This window comes from Mesoplodon bidens (assembly GCF_964165515.1).
Source record: "Mesoplodon bidens genome assembly, chromosome: 1".
Classification (NCBI taxonomy): Eukaryota; Metazoa; Chordata; class Mammalia; order Artiodactyla; family Ziphiidae; genus Mesoplodon; species Mesoplodon bidens.
In genome coordinates this window covers 53606524-53629246 of record NC_138176.1, presented here as the reverse complement: position 1 = coordinate 53629246, position 22723 = coordinate 53606524, and the positions used below count along the sequence as shown (strand labels likewise).

Below are 22723 nucleotides of genomic sequence, written 5' to 3'. Positions count from 1 at the left end.
CAAAATCTGGGCCAGGAATCCATGCTAAAGTAGCCAGGGATCAGGGAGAAGGATCCCTTTGAATAGAAATGGTGTGGTGAACAGATTCTGGGTAGCCAAAAGTAATGAATGCCCACTCCATCAAGACAGTCCCAGATGAGACTAGGGTACAGAGGAAAGCCATGACCATAAGAAACTCTCAGCATTGGTGACCCCAGAAGCCAGGCATTGGCAGGGTTTTAATTCTGGGGTAGAGGGGATCCATCAAGTGTGGAGCAGTAGTAATCAAAATTCTGAGTTTCAAGAAGTAAAAACAAACTCTTTTACCTTAAGCAAAAAAGGGAATTTATTGTCCAATGACATGAAAATGTACAAGAATATTTTGGCTTTAAATATGTCTTGGTCCAGAGATTCGAATGACATCACTAGAATCCAGTCTTGCCATCTCTGAGCAAACTCTCCTGTATGTTTACTCTATTCTCAGGCTCTACTTTGTGGCAAGATGGCTACCAGCAGCACCAGGCCCACATTCTCCCAGGTTTATAATCAGCAGAAAACAGTGTGTGCCCCTCTCCAGAAAGTTCAAGTAGAAGCCTAATTATGTCTTGTTGGTTTCTACTGATGACATGCCCATCCATTAAATCATCAGTATGGTCAGGGAAAGATGATGTCTGATTGGCTAATCCCAAGTCACATGCCCACCCTAGAGCTGGAATAAAGTTAAGTCTATTTGGCACAAGGACAGAAAATGGGGGAGGAACTGGCCCTTCAGAGAAAAACCAGAAGAGGGCAAATGCATGTTAATAGCAAAAGCAAGATGTCCACTTTGAAGTAGGACCCCAGACAGTGGTGGAACGTACAGGCTAGAAGGTCTAACCTGGCAGATAAATAGGGGGTTCGTCCAAGTGGGGAACCCTAATGAAAACCAAGGAGGTGATGCAGAAGGGACTTGGGAGTGAGCAAACACAGAGAAGGCTTATGGACCAGAAGCTGGCCTGGTGGGCCAGAGCTTCCTCAGGCAAAACATATACTTGTCCTGCAAAACACATTTTAGACTCCAGCTGCTGGTCAGTGTGAGCTGATTGTCTAGTAAGACTCAACCCAGGGACTGTAAGAGAATGAGCGACTGGGCTCCTGTGGAGCCAGAGAGGCTGGGGCCCAACCCAGCTTACTCAGGAAGCAGGAGGGCAGTGTAGGTAGCTGGATCAGTAGCACTAGCCCAACCTCCCTTGGTCCTTTGCTTATATTCATACTTCTCCAAGTATCCCTGCCCTTTCACTTAATCTTGCTGACATCCTCATTTCTCCCTCTAACCCTATTTCTCTGTGATGAGCTGGGTTTCTTGCTCCCCTCAGCCATCTGGCTCTGACCCATAGCTTGTTCTGGCTGCCAGGCAACCAGATGAGAACTCAGAAATCAGGCACTGACCTCAGCCAGACTCTAGTCTTTGATGTCTCCTTGCTCCTTGTAATGGATTGAATAGTGCCATCCCCCCAGTCATGTCTACCTGGAACCCCAGAATGTGACCTTATTTGGAAATGGAGTCTGGACAGATTCAAGTAAGTTAAGGCTCTCAGAGTGAGATCATCTTGGATTTAGGGTGGGCCTTACATCCAGTGACAGACATCCTTATAAGAAATGCAGAGGATGCAGAGACACGCATCAAAGAAGGTGATGTGAAGATGGAGGCGGAGACTGGAGTGATGAGTGTGCAAGCTGAGGAAGGCCAAGGATTGCAGGCCGCCACGGGAAGCTAGGAGACAGGCCTGGAGCAGATTCTCCCATTGAACCTCTGGAAGGAACCAACCCTGCCAACATCTTGATTTCAGATTTCTGACCTCCAGAACTGTGAGAGAACAAATGTTTGCTGTTTCAAGCCACCCAGTTTGTGGTAATTTGTTATGGCAGCCCTAGGAAATTAACACACCCCTTCAGGCCCTGCTGTGGCTGTTTTTCTGTATACATTGCCTGCTGCTCAACGTTAAACAGCCAGTTAGTGGTTGAATAGAGTTTGAAGCTGGCCCTTATGATACCTGAATTAAAACTCTTGCCTCTACCTCTTGAGGCTTTAGGAAGCAACTGATGAACGTGGAGGATGAGGCAGCAGGGAGCAAAAAGCCCCTGATGTCCTCAACCCTGACCACTATCAACTTCATCATGGACTTTCTGGTTCAGTATACTTGTTGCCTAATTTCCAACCTTCCTCCAAGGCGAAGAAGAGAGACAGCGGTCTGCGCAACCTGTTCAACACAATGAAACAGAAAAATTCTGTTCATCACCCTGGTTTTTATTTGCTAGTTCCAAACAGCTAAATAACAGAATTCCCTAACTGCCATCAGGATGTGTTTGCTTGGCCCAGGTATGGACAGGCTCAGATGTCTCCATAGTTGGCTTTGTTGGAGGAAAAAAATTAGAATGGTGACTCAGTGCAAAAATCACATTACTTTAAATGATATGAATAGCAGTCAAGGCAAGAATACAATTATCTGCAGGTGGAATCAGAAAGCAGAGGTTCACTGTCACAGTCCAGAGGAGGTTTCTTGTCATCTGAGTTCCTTCCTCTTCCAGACAATTTCATTGACTGTTGATCAATCAAACACAGTTGAGAACACAGAAACGGACCCCAGTATATCTAAGAAAATAAGATGGTGTCTTGGTCTGTGTGGGCTGCTGTAACAGAATACCATGGACAAAGTGGCTTATGAGCAACAGACATTTATTTCTCACAGTTTTGGAGGCTGGGAAGTCCAGGATCAACAGGCCAGCAGATTCAGTGTCTGGTGAGACTCCACTTCCTGGTTCATAGACAGTTGTTTTCTCCATGTCCTCACATGGATGAAGGGGCCAGGGAGTTCTCCTGGATCTCTTTTTAAGGGCACTAATCCTATTCATTAGGGCTCCACACTCATGACCTAAGTACTTCCCAAAGAGCCCACCTCCAAATATCATCAGATTGGGGATTGGGATTTCAACATATAAATTTGGGGGGGACATAAACAAAACATTCAGTCTATAGCAGATGGCATTTCAAGTTAGTTGAGGGAAAACAGATTATTCTTATCATTCAACAATTCATATAGGAACAATTGATTATTTGAAAAAAGTTAAGTTCTATTCTTACTGCACAGCATACTTGAATTAGTCGGTGTACTTGGATGCAGACAATAGAATCCTCTCTAGTTAGTTTAAGTAGAAAAGGAAATGATTAACTTTTTAAAGGATATTAAGTGGCCCTGAGACTCTCTTAAGAAGGCCAGGAATCAGGCCTGAGGACTATGCGGCCAGGGAATAACCCAAATTATAATACAGCCCAGCTCGAATGGAAATCCTATTGCTCCCCTCCTAAGTATGGACCTCCAGACTTCTCCACTGTAGCTGCACAAAAGCTAGTGACCCGAGAACCTCTGTCATTGCTGCCTCTGAGATCTGGAGGCCTGTGCCGCCACCCTGCTTAGAGTGGATCTTCGGAGGCCTCTACCCTGATCATCACTTGTTTCTAGGTTGAAATTTCATATGGATTGGTAAAGCATTGCTTATGCCCTATTTGCAAAGGCAAGCTTCTGGCTTCTACCATGAGGGAAGTACAGATAAGGTGAGAACAGCCCCTAAACACACACACACACACTGGAAGGAGTGTGTCCAAGTTGCTGGTTAGCCAAAAACACGATAAATATTCACTATAATACTTCAGAATAAATTCTAGGAATTACAGAGTTAACTGTAAAGAAGGGGGCCCTAAAAAGACTGGGAGAAGATACAGGCAAATATTGAACCAATCTTGAGACAAGGAAAGACTTCCTGAGCATAAAAGCAATAGAAGAAATCACGAAGGAACAGACCAATAGATTCAGCTACTTAAAAATCTAATCCTTCTTACATCAAGCAAACCATGAACTATTTGACTGATCACCCCATGTGGCACTTGCCTCCTTTAAAATACACACGTGTAAGGCCAAAGTCAACTGAATAAAATATATTTGGAAAGTCATCAGACATCACACAATTTGAGTCCAAAGGAAACTATTTCAGTCCTCTCAGATTGCCTAAAAACCAGCTCTGTTCTACTCCAGAAGATTATTTATATTTCTAAAGAAGAAGCTCTTGTTTTTCCCAGTCTCTTAAGAATTGCTCTTACATATTAGGAAAGTTTGTTTAGTTTTATTGTCCAAATTACTTTCTGCCTTTTAGAGGAATTTAAGTTAATCCATGTCTAGACTTATGAGATTCTTTTAATTAGAAAAAGAAGTGACTTTGTCACAATGTCGATTTTTCCTGCAGTTCCCTCAGCTGTTTATAAGGTTATTGCTGAATGTATTATTGCTAAAGTGGAGACCGATGTGGGGCAGTTAAAAGGAATCCTCTTTATTCCTTTTCTTTACAGCTACTGGAGAATGCTGGGACTCGGCTTTTGTGGCTAGCTGGGCTCTGACAAGCGCTTTTTACTGACAATATAAAATATATGTTTTTTGATTCCTTGTCAGATTTCAAATGTATCGTTCAGATGATAATAAACTTAATCTTCAAGGAAAATGAGGAAAGAAGAGCAGATCAGGGTCTTGACACAGAGATGTGCTGATGTATGTGAGGCTGGTTGTCTGAGCCTAGAGCAGTGCAGATGTGGGGGGACATATCCCACACGCTGACCCACTCACTCCATGGTAGGTGAGGGGATAAACAATATCCCACAGATGTGGAGGAGATAAAGAAGGGCTATCTGATCAATGTGATCTTAATTGTTTTGGAGTTTGTGATCTAAGATTAAGCAAAAAAGGGTACTTGTAAGCAGATATGAAAACCAGGGTCTATTCCCAGCCAGTAGTTTCCATCCTGTGCATTTCTACCCCTGTAAGCCTACCAACACCCATTTCATCACAAAACACAGAAAAAGTCAGAAAATTTTATTCTGGCATCTATATGCCAAGCACTTTGAATAAGTAACAGGAAAGTAATTTTGCTGTTGACAACACTTTTTTCAAGATGACAGGTGTGGTGGATTAAAGATGGTGCAAATTCTAATCTGAGTTGGCTCTAGCTTTGACCAATAGAAGGTAGTAGAAATTTTTGCCTTAGAACATCCAAGGCTGAGCTTTAAGAGAGCTGCAGCTTCTGCTTTCAAGTGTTGGGCATGTTCCCTCTTGGAATCCAATTGCCATACTATGAGAAGCCCAAGCAAGTGGAGAGGCCACATGAAGGGGAGCTGGGTGGCTCCAGTTCAGCTCCCAGCAGAGACACAGCAGCAACGGCCAACCATGTGAGTAAACCATCTTGGACATTTCATCCTCCTGATGCCGGTAAGGCCAGCTGACACCATGTAGAGCAGAGGAACCACATGGCTGAGCCCAACGAACCCAAAGAACTGTGACAGAGATAATAAATACTTGTTATGTTAAACCAGTGAGTTTTGGAGTGGTTTATGCAGCAATGGGTAATCAAAATAGCGAGTCCTGATAAAATGACTGGAGGACCCTTTGTTTCCTGAGCAGTGTGTCAAGTTTACATGTGTTAGTGTAAAATTCAGACCTGGCTTAGAGCCAAAGTCATATGGTAATAAAAGTTTGATAGAATTGCTTAGGGTGGAAGATACTGGAGGGAGAGGAGTTGAGGCAAAAAAAGAAAAAAAAGAGAGAGAAAGAGAATGAGAAAGGAAAAGAAAGATAGATGGATAGAGAGAGATAGAGAGAGAAGCTCTCCCTCATCCCTTCTGGTGGCAGGTTAGCAGAGAAGGGAGTTGGAGCAAGAAACACTAGGTCATTCGCTATGGTGGGTAATATGCAAAGCTCTTCTTCATTGCCCCTACACAATCTTCATTAAAGTATACATTACTTACAAATGCTTCTGCGCAAGTGCAGCAGTCAGACACAGTGGCTGCCTACAGTTATTCCAGAGCCACAGGACAAGAAGGCAGAGTGCAGGGCACAGGCAATAGGCAGCATCTCATCTTGTCAGCTGCCCTGTGAGATAGGTATCATTCAACTCATCAGCAGATGAGCAAATTGATGCTTTGAGCTGTGATGTTTCCTAAGTAGTGCAGCATAAAAATGACAGCAGTGGGATGATTCACCTCTAATACCATTCTCTCTAATACCATTGCTTGAATTCTTTCCACCTCACCTTGTTTTCTGTGCCTCCTCTCATCTTTTACTGTTCATATAAGCAATCTTCAAGACTTAAACAAGGGTTTCATATGCCTTTTATCCCTTGGTTTCTCAAGCCTTTTATTCTCTATAAATGCAATGCCCTAGTAGTATTTAAATGTTGTTTGAGAGGCTATTAGCCTAATGGCCACATGCATAGATTCTGGAGCCAGACTACCTTGGTTCACAGCTCACGTCTCTCACTTCCTGACTTTCTGAAATTCGGCAAGTTCCGTAACCTTTCTCGTGCCTCTGTTTCCTCATCGGTAAAATGGGGTTGATATTTTTTAACCTCTCCAGGTTGTTGAACATTTTCAATGAGTTAATGCCTAAAGTTCTTATGGCAGTACCTAGCACACAGTAAATGCTACACAAGTATTAGCTATTGTTTTTATACTACCCACATTGTAACAGCACCTTCTGGAAGATGGGAAACTAAATTTTTCCTGTCATTCTTTTGTTTATTGCTAGTATTCTTGGTTTGTATTGGAGATGAGAGGAAGCAGGATGCCCTCTCCTTGTTGTGAGCTGCACTGCCTGCTGAAGTGGTCAGCTTGTCCCCAGCAAGTGGACAGTGAATTCTGTCACAGGACAGCAACTGAGGACCAATGAAGAAGTCCATTTAAAACTTCCTTTTTCTTTGTAGGAAGAAAAGAAATAAGCTCCTCTATAATTTAAGGAGACATCAGAAGAGCAAACAAACAAGCTTATTAAGCAAAAGCTCTAAACAAGTTTCTGCATGGCACATCCCACTGCAGGGGGCACGGGTTCGATCCCTGGTTGGGGAACTAAGATCCCACAAGCTGCGTGGTGTGGCCGAGAAAACAAAAACAAAACAAAAAACAAACAAACATTGCTCTTTACAATCTGACAGCCCTGAGTCTGAATCCTGGTTCTGCCACCTAAGTGTGACTTGGGACAAGACACCAAGCATCCCTGGGGCTCATTTTCCTCATCAGATGCAAAAAATCACTGCTATGAGGATGACAAGAGCTAATCTATGCAAAGCACCTGCCACCAGCTTTGTTTCTGCTGATATAAGCTCAGGAGACAGGCGCTACTCTTAGTTGTACATGAGGGCATTTGAGGACGGCTAACGGTCCCCATGCTAGAGCATCATACCCTGAGGAAAGGATTTCTTCTGCTCATCCTTACCTCCAGGATGTTTCCACCCTCTGATAGGAGAAGAGAAGAGAGTGGACCAGGAGGCAAGTGGGGGAGGGCGGGGCAGACACCACAACATCTGTGACTTTGCAGCCCTACAGACTGCATTTGAGCATCTACGCTCCCAGGGAGTTAGGAACCAATGAGACTGCCCCTAAGAGGATCCATGGGACTCTGTACTGAACAGTTGTCCCCCAGAGTCCAGCTGGCGAAGTTTGCCAAGAGCTGGGCAGGAGCCGGAGTCTCCTGGTTCTCTGACGACCGGACGCTTTTTTTTAAATTAATTTTTATTGAAGTATAGTTGATTTACAAAGTCATGTTAGTTTCTGCTGTACAGCAAAGTGAATCAGTCATACATATACATACATCCACTCTTTTTTAGATTCTTTTCCCATAGGTCATTACACAGTATTGAGTAGCGTTCCCTGGGCTATACAGTAGGTTCTTATTAGTTATCTATTTTATATATAGTAGTGTGTATATGTCAATCCCAATCTCCCAATTTATTCTTCCCCACCATGAGGACTGGAAGCTTTGAGAAAATCCTGGGTCAGCTCACCCAGCATGGATGTTGGCATCTGTTGGCAAGCAGGAATACTTCCCTGACAGTCTTCAAGGGCCCCGAGCATGGGAGGATGGGCAGAGAGAATGGGGAGGATGCCATGTGAGGACTAAGGCTACTGACCGGCATGTGGACACAGGGAGGACCCCTTAGGAGATTTACAGAAATAACTGGGTGAGGGGGCAGTGCTCAGAAGATCTTAGTTTCTGGAACTTCCCTGGTGGTCCAGTGGTTAAGAATCCGCCTTCCAATGCAGGGGATGTGGGTTCGATCCCTTGTCAGGGAACTAAGATGACACATGCCTCGGGGCAACCAAGCCCACGCTCCACAACTACTGAGCCCGCGTGCCACAACTAAAACCCAACTCAGCCAAAAATAAAATAAATAATTTTTTTAAAAAAATAGAAAGTCTTAGTTTCTAGAATGAAGTGGGTAAGGCTTAAGCAACCATAATTTGATCAATAAAGTAAGTGACCTTATTTTGTAGCAATGGGCTTGTGATATTGGTGACATTATAAAATTGTACAAATGCACCTCTTTGGCTGAGTGAGGTCCAGTCATTTATTTATTAATAAATAATTTACTCAATCATTCTTTCAATAACACAATTTCTGAGTATATCGTCTGTGTCAGGCCCTCCTGTAGGTGTTAGGGACACAGGCTCTAACAAGCAAAAAGAAAAAAGGACAAAACACCTCTCTCAAGTTGCTAATAACAGATGCCTAGGAGTGGCAATGGCTTCATTCTAAAACCAAGTAGCCCTGCTTACAAATGTCTCCTGTATCAAAGGCACTTACCTTAAAAAGACATGGTCTAAGCTCTAAACAGATTCCCAAGAGCATGACAACTGAATCTAAAACTATAGCATATTTGAAACATTATTTATACAGAACATTAATTAAGCATTAATTAAACAGAATGTGAAGGACATTAGCATAGATACCCTGTCTTTATATGTATATATACATATATGTATGTATTTCTACAGAGACACACATATGTAATCCTAATAAGATCTGCTGTTCCAAATGACCAGACTGTCTGCTGAGTCACATTCAGAGAAAACACAAATGGACATGGATGCCTTAAATGGTGATACTTATTGAGGGCTTACTATGTGCCAGCATTGTTCTGAGATCTTTACATGTAAAAATTCGTACAAGCATCAGGACAACCTTATGCAGTAGGTACTGTTATTATCCTCATTTTACAGATGATGAAATTAAGGCTCAGGGAAACAGAGTCACAAAGCCAGTAAGAAGCAAAGCCAAAATTTAAGCCCAGGAAACTGGGCTCCAGAGTCTGTGTTATTACCCCTACCATCATATTTCTTAATCTATCTAATGTGCATCTTTAGGACTTTTTTTTTTTTTTGCTGTACGCGGGCCTCTCACTGTTGTGGCCTCTCCCGTTGCGGCGCACAGGCTCTGGACACGCAGGCTCAGCGGCCATGGCTCACGGGCCCAGCCGCTCTGCGGCATGTGGGATCTTCCCAGACCGGGGCATGAACCCGTGTCCCCTGCATCGGCAGGCAGACTCTCAACCACTGCGCTACCAGGGAAGCCCCATCTTTAGGATTTTTTAAGGGGCAGCCTAAGGGTCTTAAAATATCAGATTCTCAGAAATCCTCTCTAGATTATGTTCCCTCTCCCTAAATGTCCATGTCACAGACGCAGCCGAACACTGCCCCTGCTCAGGACATGCTCCTGACTCTCCCTGCTACCCACACTCCTCTTCCACAGCCCCTTCCCTCCTCCTATCCCTCTGCCCACACCCACCATGAAGCTTTCTTTGCCCAAAGTGGAGGCCAAAGCATCCACTCCTGCCTTCAAGGTAGCCCTAGGCCACTTCACGATGACTGCATCCCCTCAAGACCCACGGACAGCCTTTGCTCCTATGAAAGGAGTACGCAGAGGCCAATGGAAGTACGTTCTTACCCTGCTCCGACCACTTTTTTTCAAAATTTATCATGGGAAAGCTCTCATAAAAAAATTCTCTGCTACATTACATATACGTGTGTGTTACTTGTACACATATGTATATATAACTATATATATGTACATATAGTTCAAAAATGCATGTTCTTCGGTGTGACAGTGGAATTGTGGTCGTGTCTTTTTGAAACTTCATTACCTGTTTGGAGATAGAACTAAAATATTCACAGGTAAGTTTTGTATTTACCATAAATACTCCAGTTTAAAAAAACCTGTTGAGAGCAAGGACTATATGAAGTAAGAGTGGAAAATGTTAAAAAAAAATTACGGAAGCTGACTGAAGAGAAGAACAAGATTTTCTCTACTTTTGGTGTGACAGAAATTTTCCATAAAAAAGCTTCTTGTGCTCAGAAAAAGATAAATGAGGAGAACTTGAAGAAGTGAGATAACAATTGGTCTGAATATGAGAGCTGTCTTCAATTTTTTAAAATTCATCGTAACCAACACTGATTATCAACACAGTCCAGGTATTGGATGAGCCCAGCAGCTACAGCAAGAAAGGTCAGTCTCTGCCCCAAAGGGCTTGCAAGCAACAAAAACATTGCATATCCTGTTCCACTCATTATTTCTTTTTCCTAGACATGTAAAGTCAAGGAGGGCTACTTGGAGGACGTGATACTTGAGATGGGTCTGGAAGGATGAGTAGGAATTGCTAAGGAAGGTGGGAAGGAGGGAGAAAATATTTCTGGGGATGTCACAAGGAGGTCAGCTCACACTTGAGTCTTCAGAGCGTTTCCCTGTGGCCAGTGGGAGAAGCTGTGAGGACACAGATGTCGGTTTAAATCCTGGGAAAGACCTTCACTAGCAGGGCTGCGTGGAGGGACAGTGAGCCGTCCCTGAGGTTCAGGGGGACCCCCCCTACTCCACGTGAGCCCGGTAAGAGGAAACAACCACCTCTCAGGGGTTTAATAGGAGAGCTTGGAAAATTAACTGGGGAAGGGAGTGCGGATTATATCCTTATTCATATAAAAACATTTGTCACACTCAGCACTGCAATACTAGGGACACAGGGCTGAAAAAATAAGCCTTAATCTCACAATCGCATGAAACTAGGTGGGAATCAGGACTGTGTAGCCTCCTCTTTGTAATAAGAGTAAGAGCAATAATAATAATTATAGTTATATGATTTTATATAAATTCTTTTCTTTCCAAATAGGGCTCCTGTGACCCTGCTTTCCATCAATCACTGGACCATGAGCCCCGGGCTGCAGCCAGTCCCCTGTTCCTCACTGCTGATGGCACCAGGCTCTCAGGAGCACCAAGGACTGCTCACAGGGACACAGACACCCACAAATGGAGACTCACATCACCCGCCAGGCTCTCATCACCTCCAAAAGGCAGCTTTTTTAGAACATCAAACTTACGTGATCTCAGTTGGGAGTTTGCTGTTAAAAGGAAGAATAATACTTTTTGAACAACCAGAGACACAAGAGACTTCAAAGCAAACATTTAAAGGAAACAGTGGAACTAGAACCTCTTTTGGGTGGTGCCTCCTGCCTACTAGTTGGGTGACATTGGTCAAGTCATTGTAACTTTCTGGGCTTCTGTTTCTTCACCTGTAACAAAGGCTAGAATCCTACTTTTCTGCAGGAGGATAACACATGTGAAATGTGTTATATGTAAATGTTCCATGTAAACATGTAAATGTTATAGGGTTATATATTTAGAAAATAACATTTATTAATTTCGAGTCACCATGGATAACTGGACAAAGGTCCATTGGCACCAGTTCTGTGAAGATAAGAATTATGTCTCCTGGATCATTGTGTCAAGTTCAGAGCCTGGAACTGAGTAGCTGCTCAATAAATACTTGTTGACTAAATGGGTCGAGCCAAGTTGAGCTGCCACAGAGATTTAATTTAGGGGCTGGAGGCCCACACCATTCCTCCCGGGCCACTATCTCCCTCTTCATCTCTCTTCTCGTCCCCCTCCCCCTCAGCAACTCTGTGCCCCAGGCCATCTTCACAGACAGCTGTGTGGTCTCTGTAGGAGACATCCCTGTGCTCTGGGACTGCCAGGGGGCACCTGGGGGCTTTCCTGCGAAGAGGACAGCAGCGCAGGCCCCACTTCCTGCAGCTGCAGGGAGCCTGGACTGCCCGGACATAGGCGCCCACAGGCACCGTGAGCAGCACGGCGCACAGGATCACCGTGGTGTGCAGGAGGCGCTCCCGTCCCTCCAGCCCGCTGTGGTCTCGGCCCGTCACAAAGACCACACACCGGCCCTGGTGTGGGGGCTGGCGCCCCAGGCTAAGGCAGACCTCATATTTTGTGCCAGGGAGGAGATCATCCACCAAGTATGTGCTGATTCCTGGGCCGACATGAACGACCTCCTTCCTGCGGGCTTCATCCGACCCAATGTAGAGGGTGAACCACTTCTCAGGGGTGTCGGGCGCCACAAACCATTCCAGCACGATCCCACGCACTGTCTGCTTAACCACCCGCAGGTCAAGGTAGGCATTGCCCTCTGAAGTGGAGAAAAGAGAATGGAGTGTGGGCGGGGCCTGGGCGGGCTGGACGTGGAGGGAGATGACACAGGTGCTCCTGCCAATGGAGTTGGAGGCTACACAGGTGTAACTGCCCCTGTCTACCAGGTGGGCAGCAGGTATGACCAGCTCCGACAGAGCAGCATCTTCTGCAGTAGACGAGGTCAACACTGGGTAGAGAGACAGCAAAACAGCTCAGGTAGACATTTCTCTGATAGACAGTCAGCTGGATAATCAATGTCTAGCAATGCCAGTTTTTTGTTAAAAGGTGGTGGCGAGCATTTATTAAGTATGTACTAGGTGCCAGGTGCTGCCTCTCAGCAATCCTGTAAGGTAAGCACCCAAATTTTACACATGGGAAGTTGGGGACTAGAGTGATTAAGCAACTTGCCTATAATGAGAATCGTTCAGGGGTGTCGATTGATCTGGAACCTAGTTCTTCTGTCTATGAAGACCACACTCTTTTTTTTTTTTTTTTTTTTGCGGTAGACAGGTCTCTCATTGTTGTGGCCTCTCCCGTTGCGGAGCACAGGCTCCGGACGCCCAGGCTCAGTGGCCATGGCTCACGGGCCCAGCCGCTCCACGGCATGTGGGATCTTCCCGGACCGGGGCACGAACCCGTGTCCCCTGCATCGGCAGGCGGACTCTCAACCACTGTGCCACCAGGGAAGCCCAAGACCACACTCTTTTAACTTCACTAGCTCCTCCCACCAAACGACCTTAGCCTCGCTGAGCTAACGTGGTTTCCAGGAGATCTCTAACAACAGTGTGATTGTACAATACTGTGAGCTTCAGGAAATGCCTTTTTACCTCCTGGATGTAGAGTGGCTCAGAGCCTGGAGCCAAGTGCCTGGATTCTATCCATTACTAAATATATGGTCTTGGATGAGTTGCTTAGATTCTCTTGGCCTCAATTTTCTCATCAGTAAAATGGGATGATAACAGTATTTACTCCGTAAGTTTGATAGTAAGTGCTCAGTAAGTGTTAGCTGTTATTATTACTGAGAGAATGGATCTAACATGGTACCAAAGAGAATGATAATAGAACATCACAAAAGATAACATCTGGATGCATCTCATCATTATCAAAGAGGTTACGACAACAGATCCTATGTTTCTCCTTCATTGGTATTTAACCTCAAGCCAATAAGACGTAGTCAAATGATAGGAAAAAGTCAAAATTTCAGCTAATTAAGTATTTTTTAATCATCCAGAGGTTTGTCACCATATATAACAAATATCTGGATGACTGATTGTACTTCTCAAGTTTCACTTAGATATTTCTAGTTGTCTTCTAGATAGCGTCAAGATACTTCTAAAGAGGCCATCCTTGGCTTTGTGATGTACCCCAACGCTGAAGGGTGGCATTAAAGGTGATTTCAGCTGAGGTGTGATAACAGAGCATGAACTTCAGGAAATGAGATGAAGGTTAGAATCGAAGGGCTCTCCCTCTCCCTGGGTCCCAGTGTGGCAACTTCAAGCCAATAAGTTCTGATCAACACAGCGGTAGGAAGTGTAAAATTCAGTCAATATCTAGGACTTCCCAACCTTGCCTGGTAAGAGTTAGCTGGGGGCTAGGCAATGTCAGAGGGAGGAAACACTTGTTAAAATACATTCTCTCGGGCCCTCCCCTGGACTAACGGAATCAAATCTCCAGGGAAAGGCCTGAAAATTTTATTTGAAACAAGCACCCCAGGCGAGTCTGCTTGGACAAGTTTAAGAAGTAAGTAATAGGGCTTCCCTGGTGGTGCAGTGGTTGAGAGTCCGCTTGCCAATGCAGGGGACACGGGTTCGTGCCCCGGTCCGGGAAGATCCCACATGCCGTGGAGCGGCTGGGCCCGTGAGCCATGGCCGCTGAGCCTGCACGTCTGGAGCCTGTGCTCCACAACGGGAAGAGGCCACAACAGTGAGAGGCCCGCGTACCGCAAAAAAAAAAAAAAAAAAAAAAGAAGTAATAGATAATCTCTAGAATCAGTTCTAGTCAGAAATTCTCTGATTTAAAAATACACAGTATGGTGTTTTGCATCTAGAAGGCTTTCAAAGAATATATGTGTTCATATACAATTCTATAATATTTATATCAATACAATATGTTAAGTCAATTCATATATATTAACATCTTACATCCTATCAAGATCTGTAAGCAACAAATATACAAATAAATATATATGCAACAAATATGTATGTAATATATATTCGCATCTTACTTACTATAGAGACCTGTATGCAAAAATATATAAATATATATTATACATATATGTGTGTAACAAATATATATTATATCAATAGATAGATCTGTATGCAACAAATATATAAATATATATTATATGGAGTACATATATTTACATCTTATGTCCTATAGAGATCCGTATGCAACCATGTAAAATAATGCCAGTAGGGAGTTCCCTGGCGGCCTTGTGGTTAGGATTCCAGGCTTTCACTGAGTCACATGACCTAATAATAAAATAATGCCAATAGTGGAACACTGTCTTGGAATTTTTTCTGTCATGGTGAGTATAATTCAGGTCTGTCCCAGTCTTACCTGCACCCCTCCTTCATGACTGACCCAGTTTAGAACTTCTCTATTGAGGACAGTGTTGCTACAGACCTCCCCAACCACCACCACCCCCACCCAGATACGTGGAGAGGGTGCATGCACTTACCATCAAATTCCCTCCACGTGCTCAGGGGATAAGTCCAGGCAATAGTTGGTGAGGGGCTAGCCTGTACCAAGCATCTCAGGGTCACATTCTGTCCCACCCGGATGCTGACATTGGCACTGGGGGTTGAGATCTGTGGTTTCATGCAAGCACTGAGCTCTGTTTCGTGAAAAAGCTGCCCTGCCTTGGAGAGAGGACCTCGACACATGAGGTAGGGATTCACCAGGACTACTGGAAGACTGATGGACTTTACAAACTGGACAAGTCCCCTTAGACGACAGTCACATAACCAGGGGTTGTCGTGCAGCGCCAGCACCATGCTGGAGAGAATCTCGGCCTCACAGCCAGGCTGCCGGTGTTTCTGGTAGGCTGGCCAGTTCAAGAAGACACTCTTGGCTACAACTGTAAGCCTATTGGAGGATAGGTCAAGGTAGGTCAGGTTGACCAAGAACTGAAGAGCCAGTTCAGGGAGTGCATCAATCCTGTTGTGTTTGAGGTCCAAGACCCGCAGGAGCGGAGTGGCACGGAACGCTGTCCATGGTACTGAACGGAGTTTGTTCCCCTCCAGTCTCAGCTCTTTCAGTTCTGACAGGTGCTCCAGGGCTCCTAGATGCATCACAGTGACATTGTTAAAATTGAGCCAAAGGTACTCCAAGGTGCTCATGTTGATGAAAGACCCTCGGGGCAGTTCAAATAAGGGTGAATTTTCAATTCTCACTTGCTTGAACTCTTCAGGAAGTTTCCTTGGGATCTTTCCCAAAGTGATAGACATGCACTGCAGAGTCCTGTACAAAAAAACCAGAACAGCTTTGAGATGTACATCAGGAAACTGGGAAGTGGGATCAGGCTTATCCTGGCATTAGACATATGAATTAGAAGGAAAAAAATATGATTATCTTGAAATACAAGAGTTAGACCCATTTTGGTAAAAGCGCACAGTTTATCAAAGTCCAGAACCAGTTAGAAGGAATCTCACAGAGATTTTGCTGATTTCCTGCCAAATCTTGGCCTGCTCCCACTTCACACCATCCCCAAAGAAAGCCCATCCCCTACAAGCTTCTGGGATCTTGTTAGCCCAGCGCACCTGCCAAAACTCTCCTCTGAGCAGGTACATCCTGGCAGACAGAATGGCTGAGCTGCATGTGAATCCAGAAAGACCAGAACTAGCAAGAAATAGTGAGAAACTGAAGCCATATTCTTCTATAAGAAACTACCTTATGAGTTTTTGAATAAGCATAGTCCAAGCTTCCGAGTGGCAAATCCTATTATTGGTAATCCATAATGATGTAGGTCAGCACAGCAGCAGCAAAGCCCCTGGATGCTCTGAGGTCTGTTATGGCCCAGATCACAAGCTCAATAAGAACCCAGAAGAGAGGGGCTTCCCTGGTGGCGCAGTGGTTGAGAGTCCGCCTGCCGATGCAGGGGACACGGGTTTGTGCCCCGGTCTGGGAGGATCCCAAGTGCTGCGGAGCGGCTGGGCCCGTGAGCCATGGCCGCTGAGCCTGGGCGTCTGGAGCCTGTGCTCCGCAACGGGAGAGGCCAGGCCACAACAGTGAGAGGCCCATGTACTGCAAAAAAAAAAAAAAAAAAAAGAACCCAGAAGAGGGAGCTATGTCTCTTAACTAAGGTCAGAAGATTCACTGTTTCTCTGGTTCTTGAGTCCAGAGAGCAAACTATAAGCCAGATGTGTCCAATTCAGTCCTGATACTGCCTCCCCTCAGTCTCATAAAAAAGATCTGAGAAACAAGCAGGTAATGATATCCTGAGCACTATGGTTCAGGGGATTTAGCCAGAATACATCTAATACTTCATCAATCACAATTGGCTTCTGAAACCTAGGATTTTCAACCAGTCTCTAAAAGTGACTTCAGATAATGGTTAACAAAGTAATTCTGCAACCACTCCTATCAGTGGTAATCTCCCTAGCACCTCGTGTGGTGGATTCATTTTTCTTCTGCATTAAGACAGCTGTACCTGCTGCTTGGATGACCAGAATCAGAGAAGCATCACGGTACAGAGGTTAAACCACAAGACTGTGCTTTCTGATTAAATCAAAGCATGCTACTTATCCTGGATCACATAATTTATCCTGAATGCTGTGTATTTCACATGTTATAAATCTTCCCTGAACACTGTGAATTTCTTATGTTAAAAATTTTTAAGTGAGATAATACGTGGTTTTGTATACTTGATCTGCCATTCTTCATTCAATAAATATATATTGGTCATCTGCTCTAAGCCACACCTTTGCTAGGTGCAAGGAAGGCCATGTTGAGCAAGACTGTTATAGATTCGGTCTCATGGGGTCTTCTATCTACCTTATACTTCCTAGTCTTGAGATCTTTGGAAAGTCGGTTTCTCCTGTGCAAAGTGAGAAAATTAATGAATTCTTTATAGTGTTTCTAGGAAATATGAATATTATGCAAAATAAAGTACATAACATAGAGTAGGTGCCTAATAAAGTTTAATTCACCTCCCACACCAACAGACTCTGGAAGAGAGTCTGCTTTCCATTACTTGGAGTACTTTCTGATGACTATTGAAATTCCATGGGTTCCCCTAAGATTCATGATATACATTATATCCTATAAAAGACCTCAGGGAAGAAAATCCGCTTAGTAGCTAACCAGTGAGAGGGGAAATGGGTCACCAAGTAAGCTGATTACACCCCAGGCTTTCCATCCAAGCCAGATATATTTGCTGGAATTTCCAGACAGTCTAACTCTACAATCTGGCTAGATCTCTGGACTTCCTCTCAAAGTGAAAATTTAAAAAGCAAGGAGAGTACAATGAGCACAAAGCTGTGGCAGATGTGGAGAGGTGCTGCCTAGACACCCTTCAAGGAATGAGTCGATGCTCAACTCCAAGGAGTGCTTGCATGAGGTCATGCCCTTCCCCAGGCAGCCCCATGCAGAGACTGAGGGTGGTGAGGACACAGGGCCCTGGCCAGTCTGGCCTGATGGGGGCAACTCTGATGGGTGATTCTCATTCCAGAGTTCCCTACCAGGTTGGCCAAAATTTTGTCAGCCTTGCTTTGTGGGAAAATGTGATTCAATCCATGGGTATCACAAATGACTAGTGAGTTCTTTTCAAACCCCAAAATAGAAAGGCCTAAAGAGCCCTACATCCCCACAATTTCTTCTCTGTTCATCCCATCCAGCCTCTTTAAATGAATCCAGCTCAACTCAATCTTCCAGTGGTCTGCCGGAAACTTGAGAAGGATGCCCACTGGTATGTCATCTCTGGAATCGCTGCTCCTTCTTGTCTCCTGACTCCCTCATCCTCTAGTTTCCTTATTTTGCATATAGGCATAGGGAGTAGCTGTGCTGTCAGTTAAAACAGGATCCTAGAACAATTAAAGTTAGCTTGGTTCATGTCATTTCTCTTAAACAACTAATGGTTAAGTGGTGTCCTTAAACTCAAGAGACTTAACAACAAAGGGAAGGAAGGAAGGAATCTGAGGATACTATAGCCCCATCTCCCTTCTGGAAGGATGCTTTTAGGAGCTTGGCTCTTAGGATTTTTTAGTAGAGACAGAATCTTGTGGGGGGAGTTACTCTGCTTTGGTGAAATTAATTAGATAAAAATGGCTTCTGAGCGGCAGCTCCCTGGCTTGTCTTAGATTTCCTACCTATTCAACTGGAAAACGCCCCCTTCCCCCCATCCCCCAATATGATCGGAACTCTGGGAGAGCTCAGACAGAGAACTAGGCAACCTACCAGGAAGCAGATAGGCTGTGCTTCCTCTTTCTCAAGCTGGTGATTTTCCTTCACTCCTCCACCTGCTCCAACCATATCTCAGACGGTCCTCTTGGGTCCCCATGCCTGTGATAGATACACAGAGGACTACATCCCCAAGCCCCCTTGAAACAGGTGGGCTACGTGACCAATATTCAGGCTAATGAAATGTTGGATGAAATCATGTTTTAAAAGCCCCTATGTGATTCTCCCAGGTTCTCTTTTCCCTTGTTGCAGCAACTGTTGACATTCCAGGTGGTGAAGTCTTCATCAGCCTGGGTCCCTGAGTGAAGAAGAGCACAGAGCCCTCCCTCCATCCTCACTTCCCACTCACTCAAGTAGACTCTGTGAGAGCAGGAATAAATGTTTCTTTGTTAAGCCACTGAAATCTGAGAATTGTTAGCACAGCATAAACCTAACCAATCCTGACTACAATGCCCATACAATAAAATATGCTCAAGTGCTTGTAGATTGATTTTTGTCTCTCCTGGATTATATGATAGTTAAAACAAAAGTTTCCAGCTCTAGTCCTCTAAACGCACTGCTCACTGAGCCCCTTGACTAACAGCCTAGTTTTAATAGCCACACCCACTTTCCAGGATAAAATTTCTGTTGTCTGCCTTTTGGTTCCCTGTAAGTTTACACGTCTACATCAAGTGACAACAGACATACCCTCTGCCTGGGTCAGGAGGAATATAACCATGTTGCAGCCAAAAAAAATAAAAAAGACATGTTGGAGATGTCATGATTCCAACCAACCTCCAAACAAGGCTTCCAAGGGCCATATACTGTGGGATCACCCTAGTGCAGGCTGGTCTTCAGCATTTGAGAGACTAGAGATTCTTTTTTTTTTAATTAATTAGTTTATTTATTTATGGCTGTGTTGGGTCTTCGTTGCTGCATGCGGGCTTTCTCTAGTTGCGGTGAGTAGGGGCTACTCTTCCTTGTGGTGTGCGTGCTTCTCGTTGCAGTGGCTTCTTTTGTTGTGGAGCACAGGGTCTAGGTGCGCAGACTTCAGTAGTTGTGGCATGAGGGCTCAGTAGTTGTGGCTCGCGGGCTCTAGAGCGCAGGCTCAGTAGTTGTGGCGCACGGGCTTTGTTGCTCCGTGGCATGTGGGATCTTCCCAGACCAGGGCTCAAACCTGTGTCCCCTGCACTGGCAGGCAGATTCTTAACCACTGCGCCACCAGGGAAGTCTAGAAATTCTTCTCCCAGGATTTTAGGAAGATGTTAGGTTTCCAGGGACTGACTCATACTAACCAGATTCATATACCAAAAGACAAATATACAAACAGTACGTCATTTTATTTTTTACAATGTGAATTTGTTTTTTCCAGTGACTTGAATATACATGAGAACAATCCAGGATGATTCTTCCCTACAAGAGCAAACCAGGGAAGACAGAACACACAAAGAAAGGCTGACATATGGGTATTTGGAGGCTGACCATTTTGGGGGCCATTCCATTCAGACCACCAATGTAGGTCTTCATGAATCACTGGAAAGTTGAAACTTTCTTTCTCTCTCTCTTTCTCACACACACACACACACACACACACACACACATGATACTGGATAAATACTAACACATTCTTGCTTTCAAGTTCCTGATTTTTCTTCAAACAGGGTTCAATAAAACTGACTGCATGTTAGTTGGGTCAATAATTGTTCAGTCCCCATTGGCTCAGCCAATCATTTAGAGAAAACATCTTTATTATTTCAACAGATGGCTGCTGTCATCCACTGCACTTATATTTGTTCTGATTTGGGGAGTGTCTGTCAGTCTCATATACCAAACAATCAGAGTTGAGTCTTAAGTCTCACAAGGCATAGAAGAAATGCCTTTACAAATCTAGATCAGGGGTTGGCAAACTACAGCCTGGGAGCCAAATCCAGCCTGCCACCTGTTCTTGTAAATAACATTTTATTTGAACTCATCCATGCTCATTAACTTACATATTGTCTGGGGTTGCTTTCACACTACATCAGCAGAGTTGAGTAGTAGTAATGGAGCTTCAAGTATCTCCTATCTGGCTTTCTTTATAGAAAAACACAAGTTTGCTGACCTATGACGTCGACAGTGGCTTTGTCATTTTCCAACCAAATAATTTCTCTAACCAATAGCAACAGCCCCCAAGTTAAAGTCAGATGTACCCTACAGGTGATGGGCAGGAAATAGCCATGTATGGAAATCCCACATTCACATGCACTGGTGCTCTCATGGTTCTGATCCCAGGTTTCAGTAGCTCAAAAAAAAACCCATTTCCATAGTAAAACTGCTGTGGGTCACACTGCAGAGATCAATAGTAAACAAAGACCCTCAGCCTGGCCAGAACATTAACAAAGACACGGATCCTCCAAGAAAATCCATCACTGTGCTCTATAAATTATTCAGCTCTTTGGGTTCCAGTTTTCTTGTCTGTAAAATCAAATAGCCCATCCTTCAAAACAGGTCATTGTGAAGATCAAAATGAGAGAAAACAAGAAAAAAATTTGTAAGGTCATCTGTTGTAAGGTCTTTCGTAAATGTGAGAGGAAGTACAGTAACTTTAGACATCACTGCATCACATTGGTTTTTATATTTAGCAAAGAGTCAAGACAATATGGGGTCTCTTAGGTGATACTAGCAAGATAGCTTTCTTGCATCACTTGCTGTCCCCAAATTTCCTCAGTTGTTACCCAAAGGCCTTGGCACAAACAGCCTGGATGCTCCCTTCATTAGAAGCCACTCCTTCAGACAAGACAGAACATTGGCCCTTCTTCTGGGAACGTTTGTCTTCTCCTATGTGCAGAGATGACATCTCAGAGGTTTCACAGCTTTAAGCAAACTGAACAGGAATCCTCCTTTGAAGTGGCTTACTGAGTGACCCAGAAGGCTCTGAGACACCCTCAGGAACCCAGGTAAGTTTCAGTTAGAATCACAAACGCTGCTACACGGGGACAGAGGTGAGCTGTGTGCCAGACAGCATTGAGTGTACTGTGCCACCTGCCACGGAGGGTCTCTCAGATCCCTCCAGCCTGACATTCTGAGAGTAAATGAGCAGTAGTCTCCTGGGCATCATCTAAACCTCTAGGAATTACTGAAAATCAGATGATTATCTCTAGGCAGAATGGCACCCGGAGAAAAAAATGTTAGAATCCATGTGTCCACAGTGAGGGTCTCTGCATGTGTGTGTATGTGGCTGTACAAATGTGGCAAATGCATAAAGAGACTATGTGTGAGTGCCTACGAGTTAGCATAAATGGAATCAAGACGCAGTATAGGAAAGTAGCAAGGACTATCAACTCTGGAATCAGCATGGTCCAATTTCTACAGCTGCCACTTCCTAGCTGTGTACTTGTGGGCAACATAGATTAGATCACTGCTCAGCAAAATATGTCCTGCCCTACCATTACCTCCATGGGAGAACTATCCTTTCCTGCCCTGTTTAAAGTTTAGTTTTGGCCATGAGACTTGCTTTGGCAGGTAGAATATGGGCAGAAATGGCAGTGTTAAGGAGCTTAATTGGCATCACATGTTTTTGCTCATTTCTCTGATATCATCTGACATCTCCATGAAAGAAGCCTGCCCCAGGTAGCCACTGACTCTCCATCCTGAGCCCCAAGTAGGACACATGGAGCAGAGCCACCATAGTCAACCCACTGACCTATGGATTGTGTGAAAATAAGTGCTTGTTGCTATATATCACTGAAAATTTGCCTTTATTTGTTACACAGCAAAAACTGACTGATACAGGCAAGTTACTTACTCACCCTGTTCCTTCTCCAGGTAAGCGGGAAGAAGAGTGGTGCCTGCTGCAAAGTGTTGTCATAAGAATTCAATGCGTTAATGTATATAAAGCACTTAGAACACTTTCTGGCACATAGTAAGTGCTTATATAAGTGTTAGCTGTTGTTGTTGTTGTGTGTAAATGTATGAGTAAGCAGATACCCAAGTAGGTAAGAGTGGGTGAGCATGGACTCAGGTGTCAGAGTGAGCATGTGGGAGGTGAAGAGGGAGAGTGGTTGGGA

At 44.4% G+C, this 22723-nt stretch overlaps 2 protein-coding genes across 2 annotated transcripts in view; one reads left to right on the top strand and one right to left on the bottom strand.

The window, feature by feature from the left end:
- Positions 1 to 11768, top strand: part of LOC308624562 (protein FAM184B-like) — a 79569-nt gene extending 67801 nt beyond the window's left edge. The window contains exon 4 of the transcript XR_014016981.1: positions 10990 to 11768. The gene's annotated coding sequence lies outside the window, so the exon portion shown is untranslated. The remainder of the gene's footprint in view (positions 1 to 10989) is intronic.
- On the bottom strand, positions 11769 to 16170 carry LRIT2 (leucine rich repeat, Ig-like and transmembrane domains 2; the record flags this gene model as incomplete). The annotated part of the gene is made up of 4 exons (XM_081249319.1): positions 11769 to 11793; positions 11859 to 12486; positions 14980 to 15761; positions 16061 to 16170. 4 exons carry the CDS (start codon positions 16168 to 16170, stop codon positions 11769 to 11771), a joined length of 1545 nt encoding a protein of 514 aa, XP_081105445.1.
- Positions 16171 to 22723: the final 6553 nt, after the last annotated feature.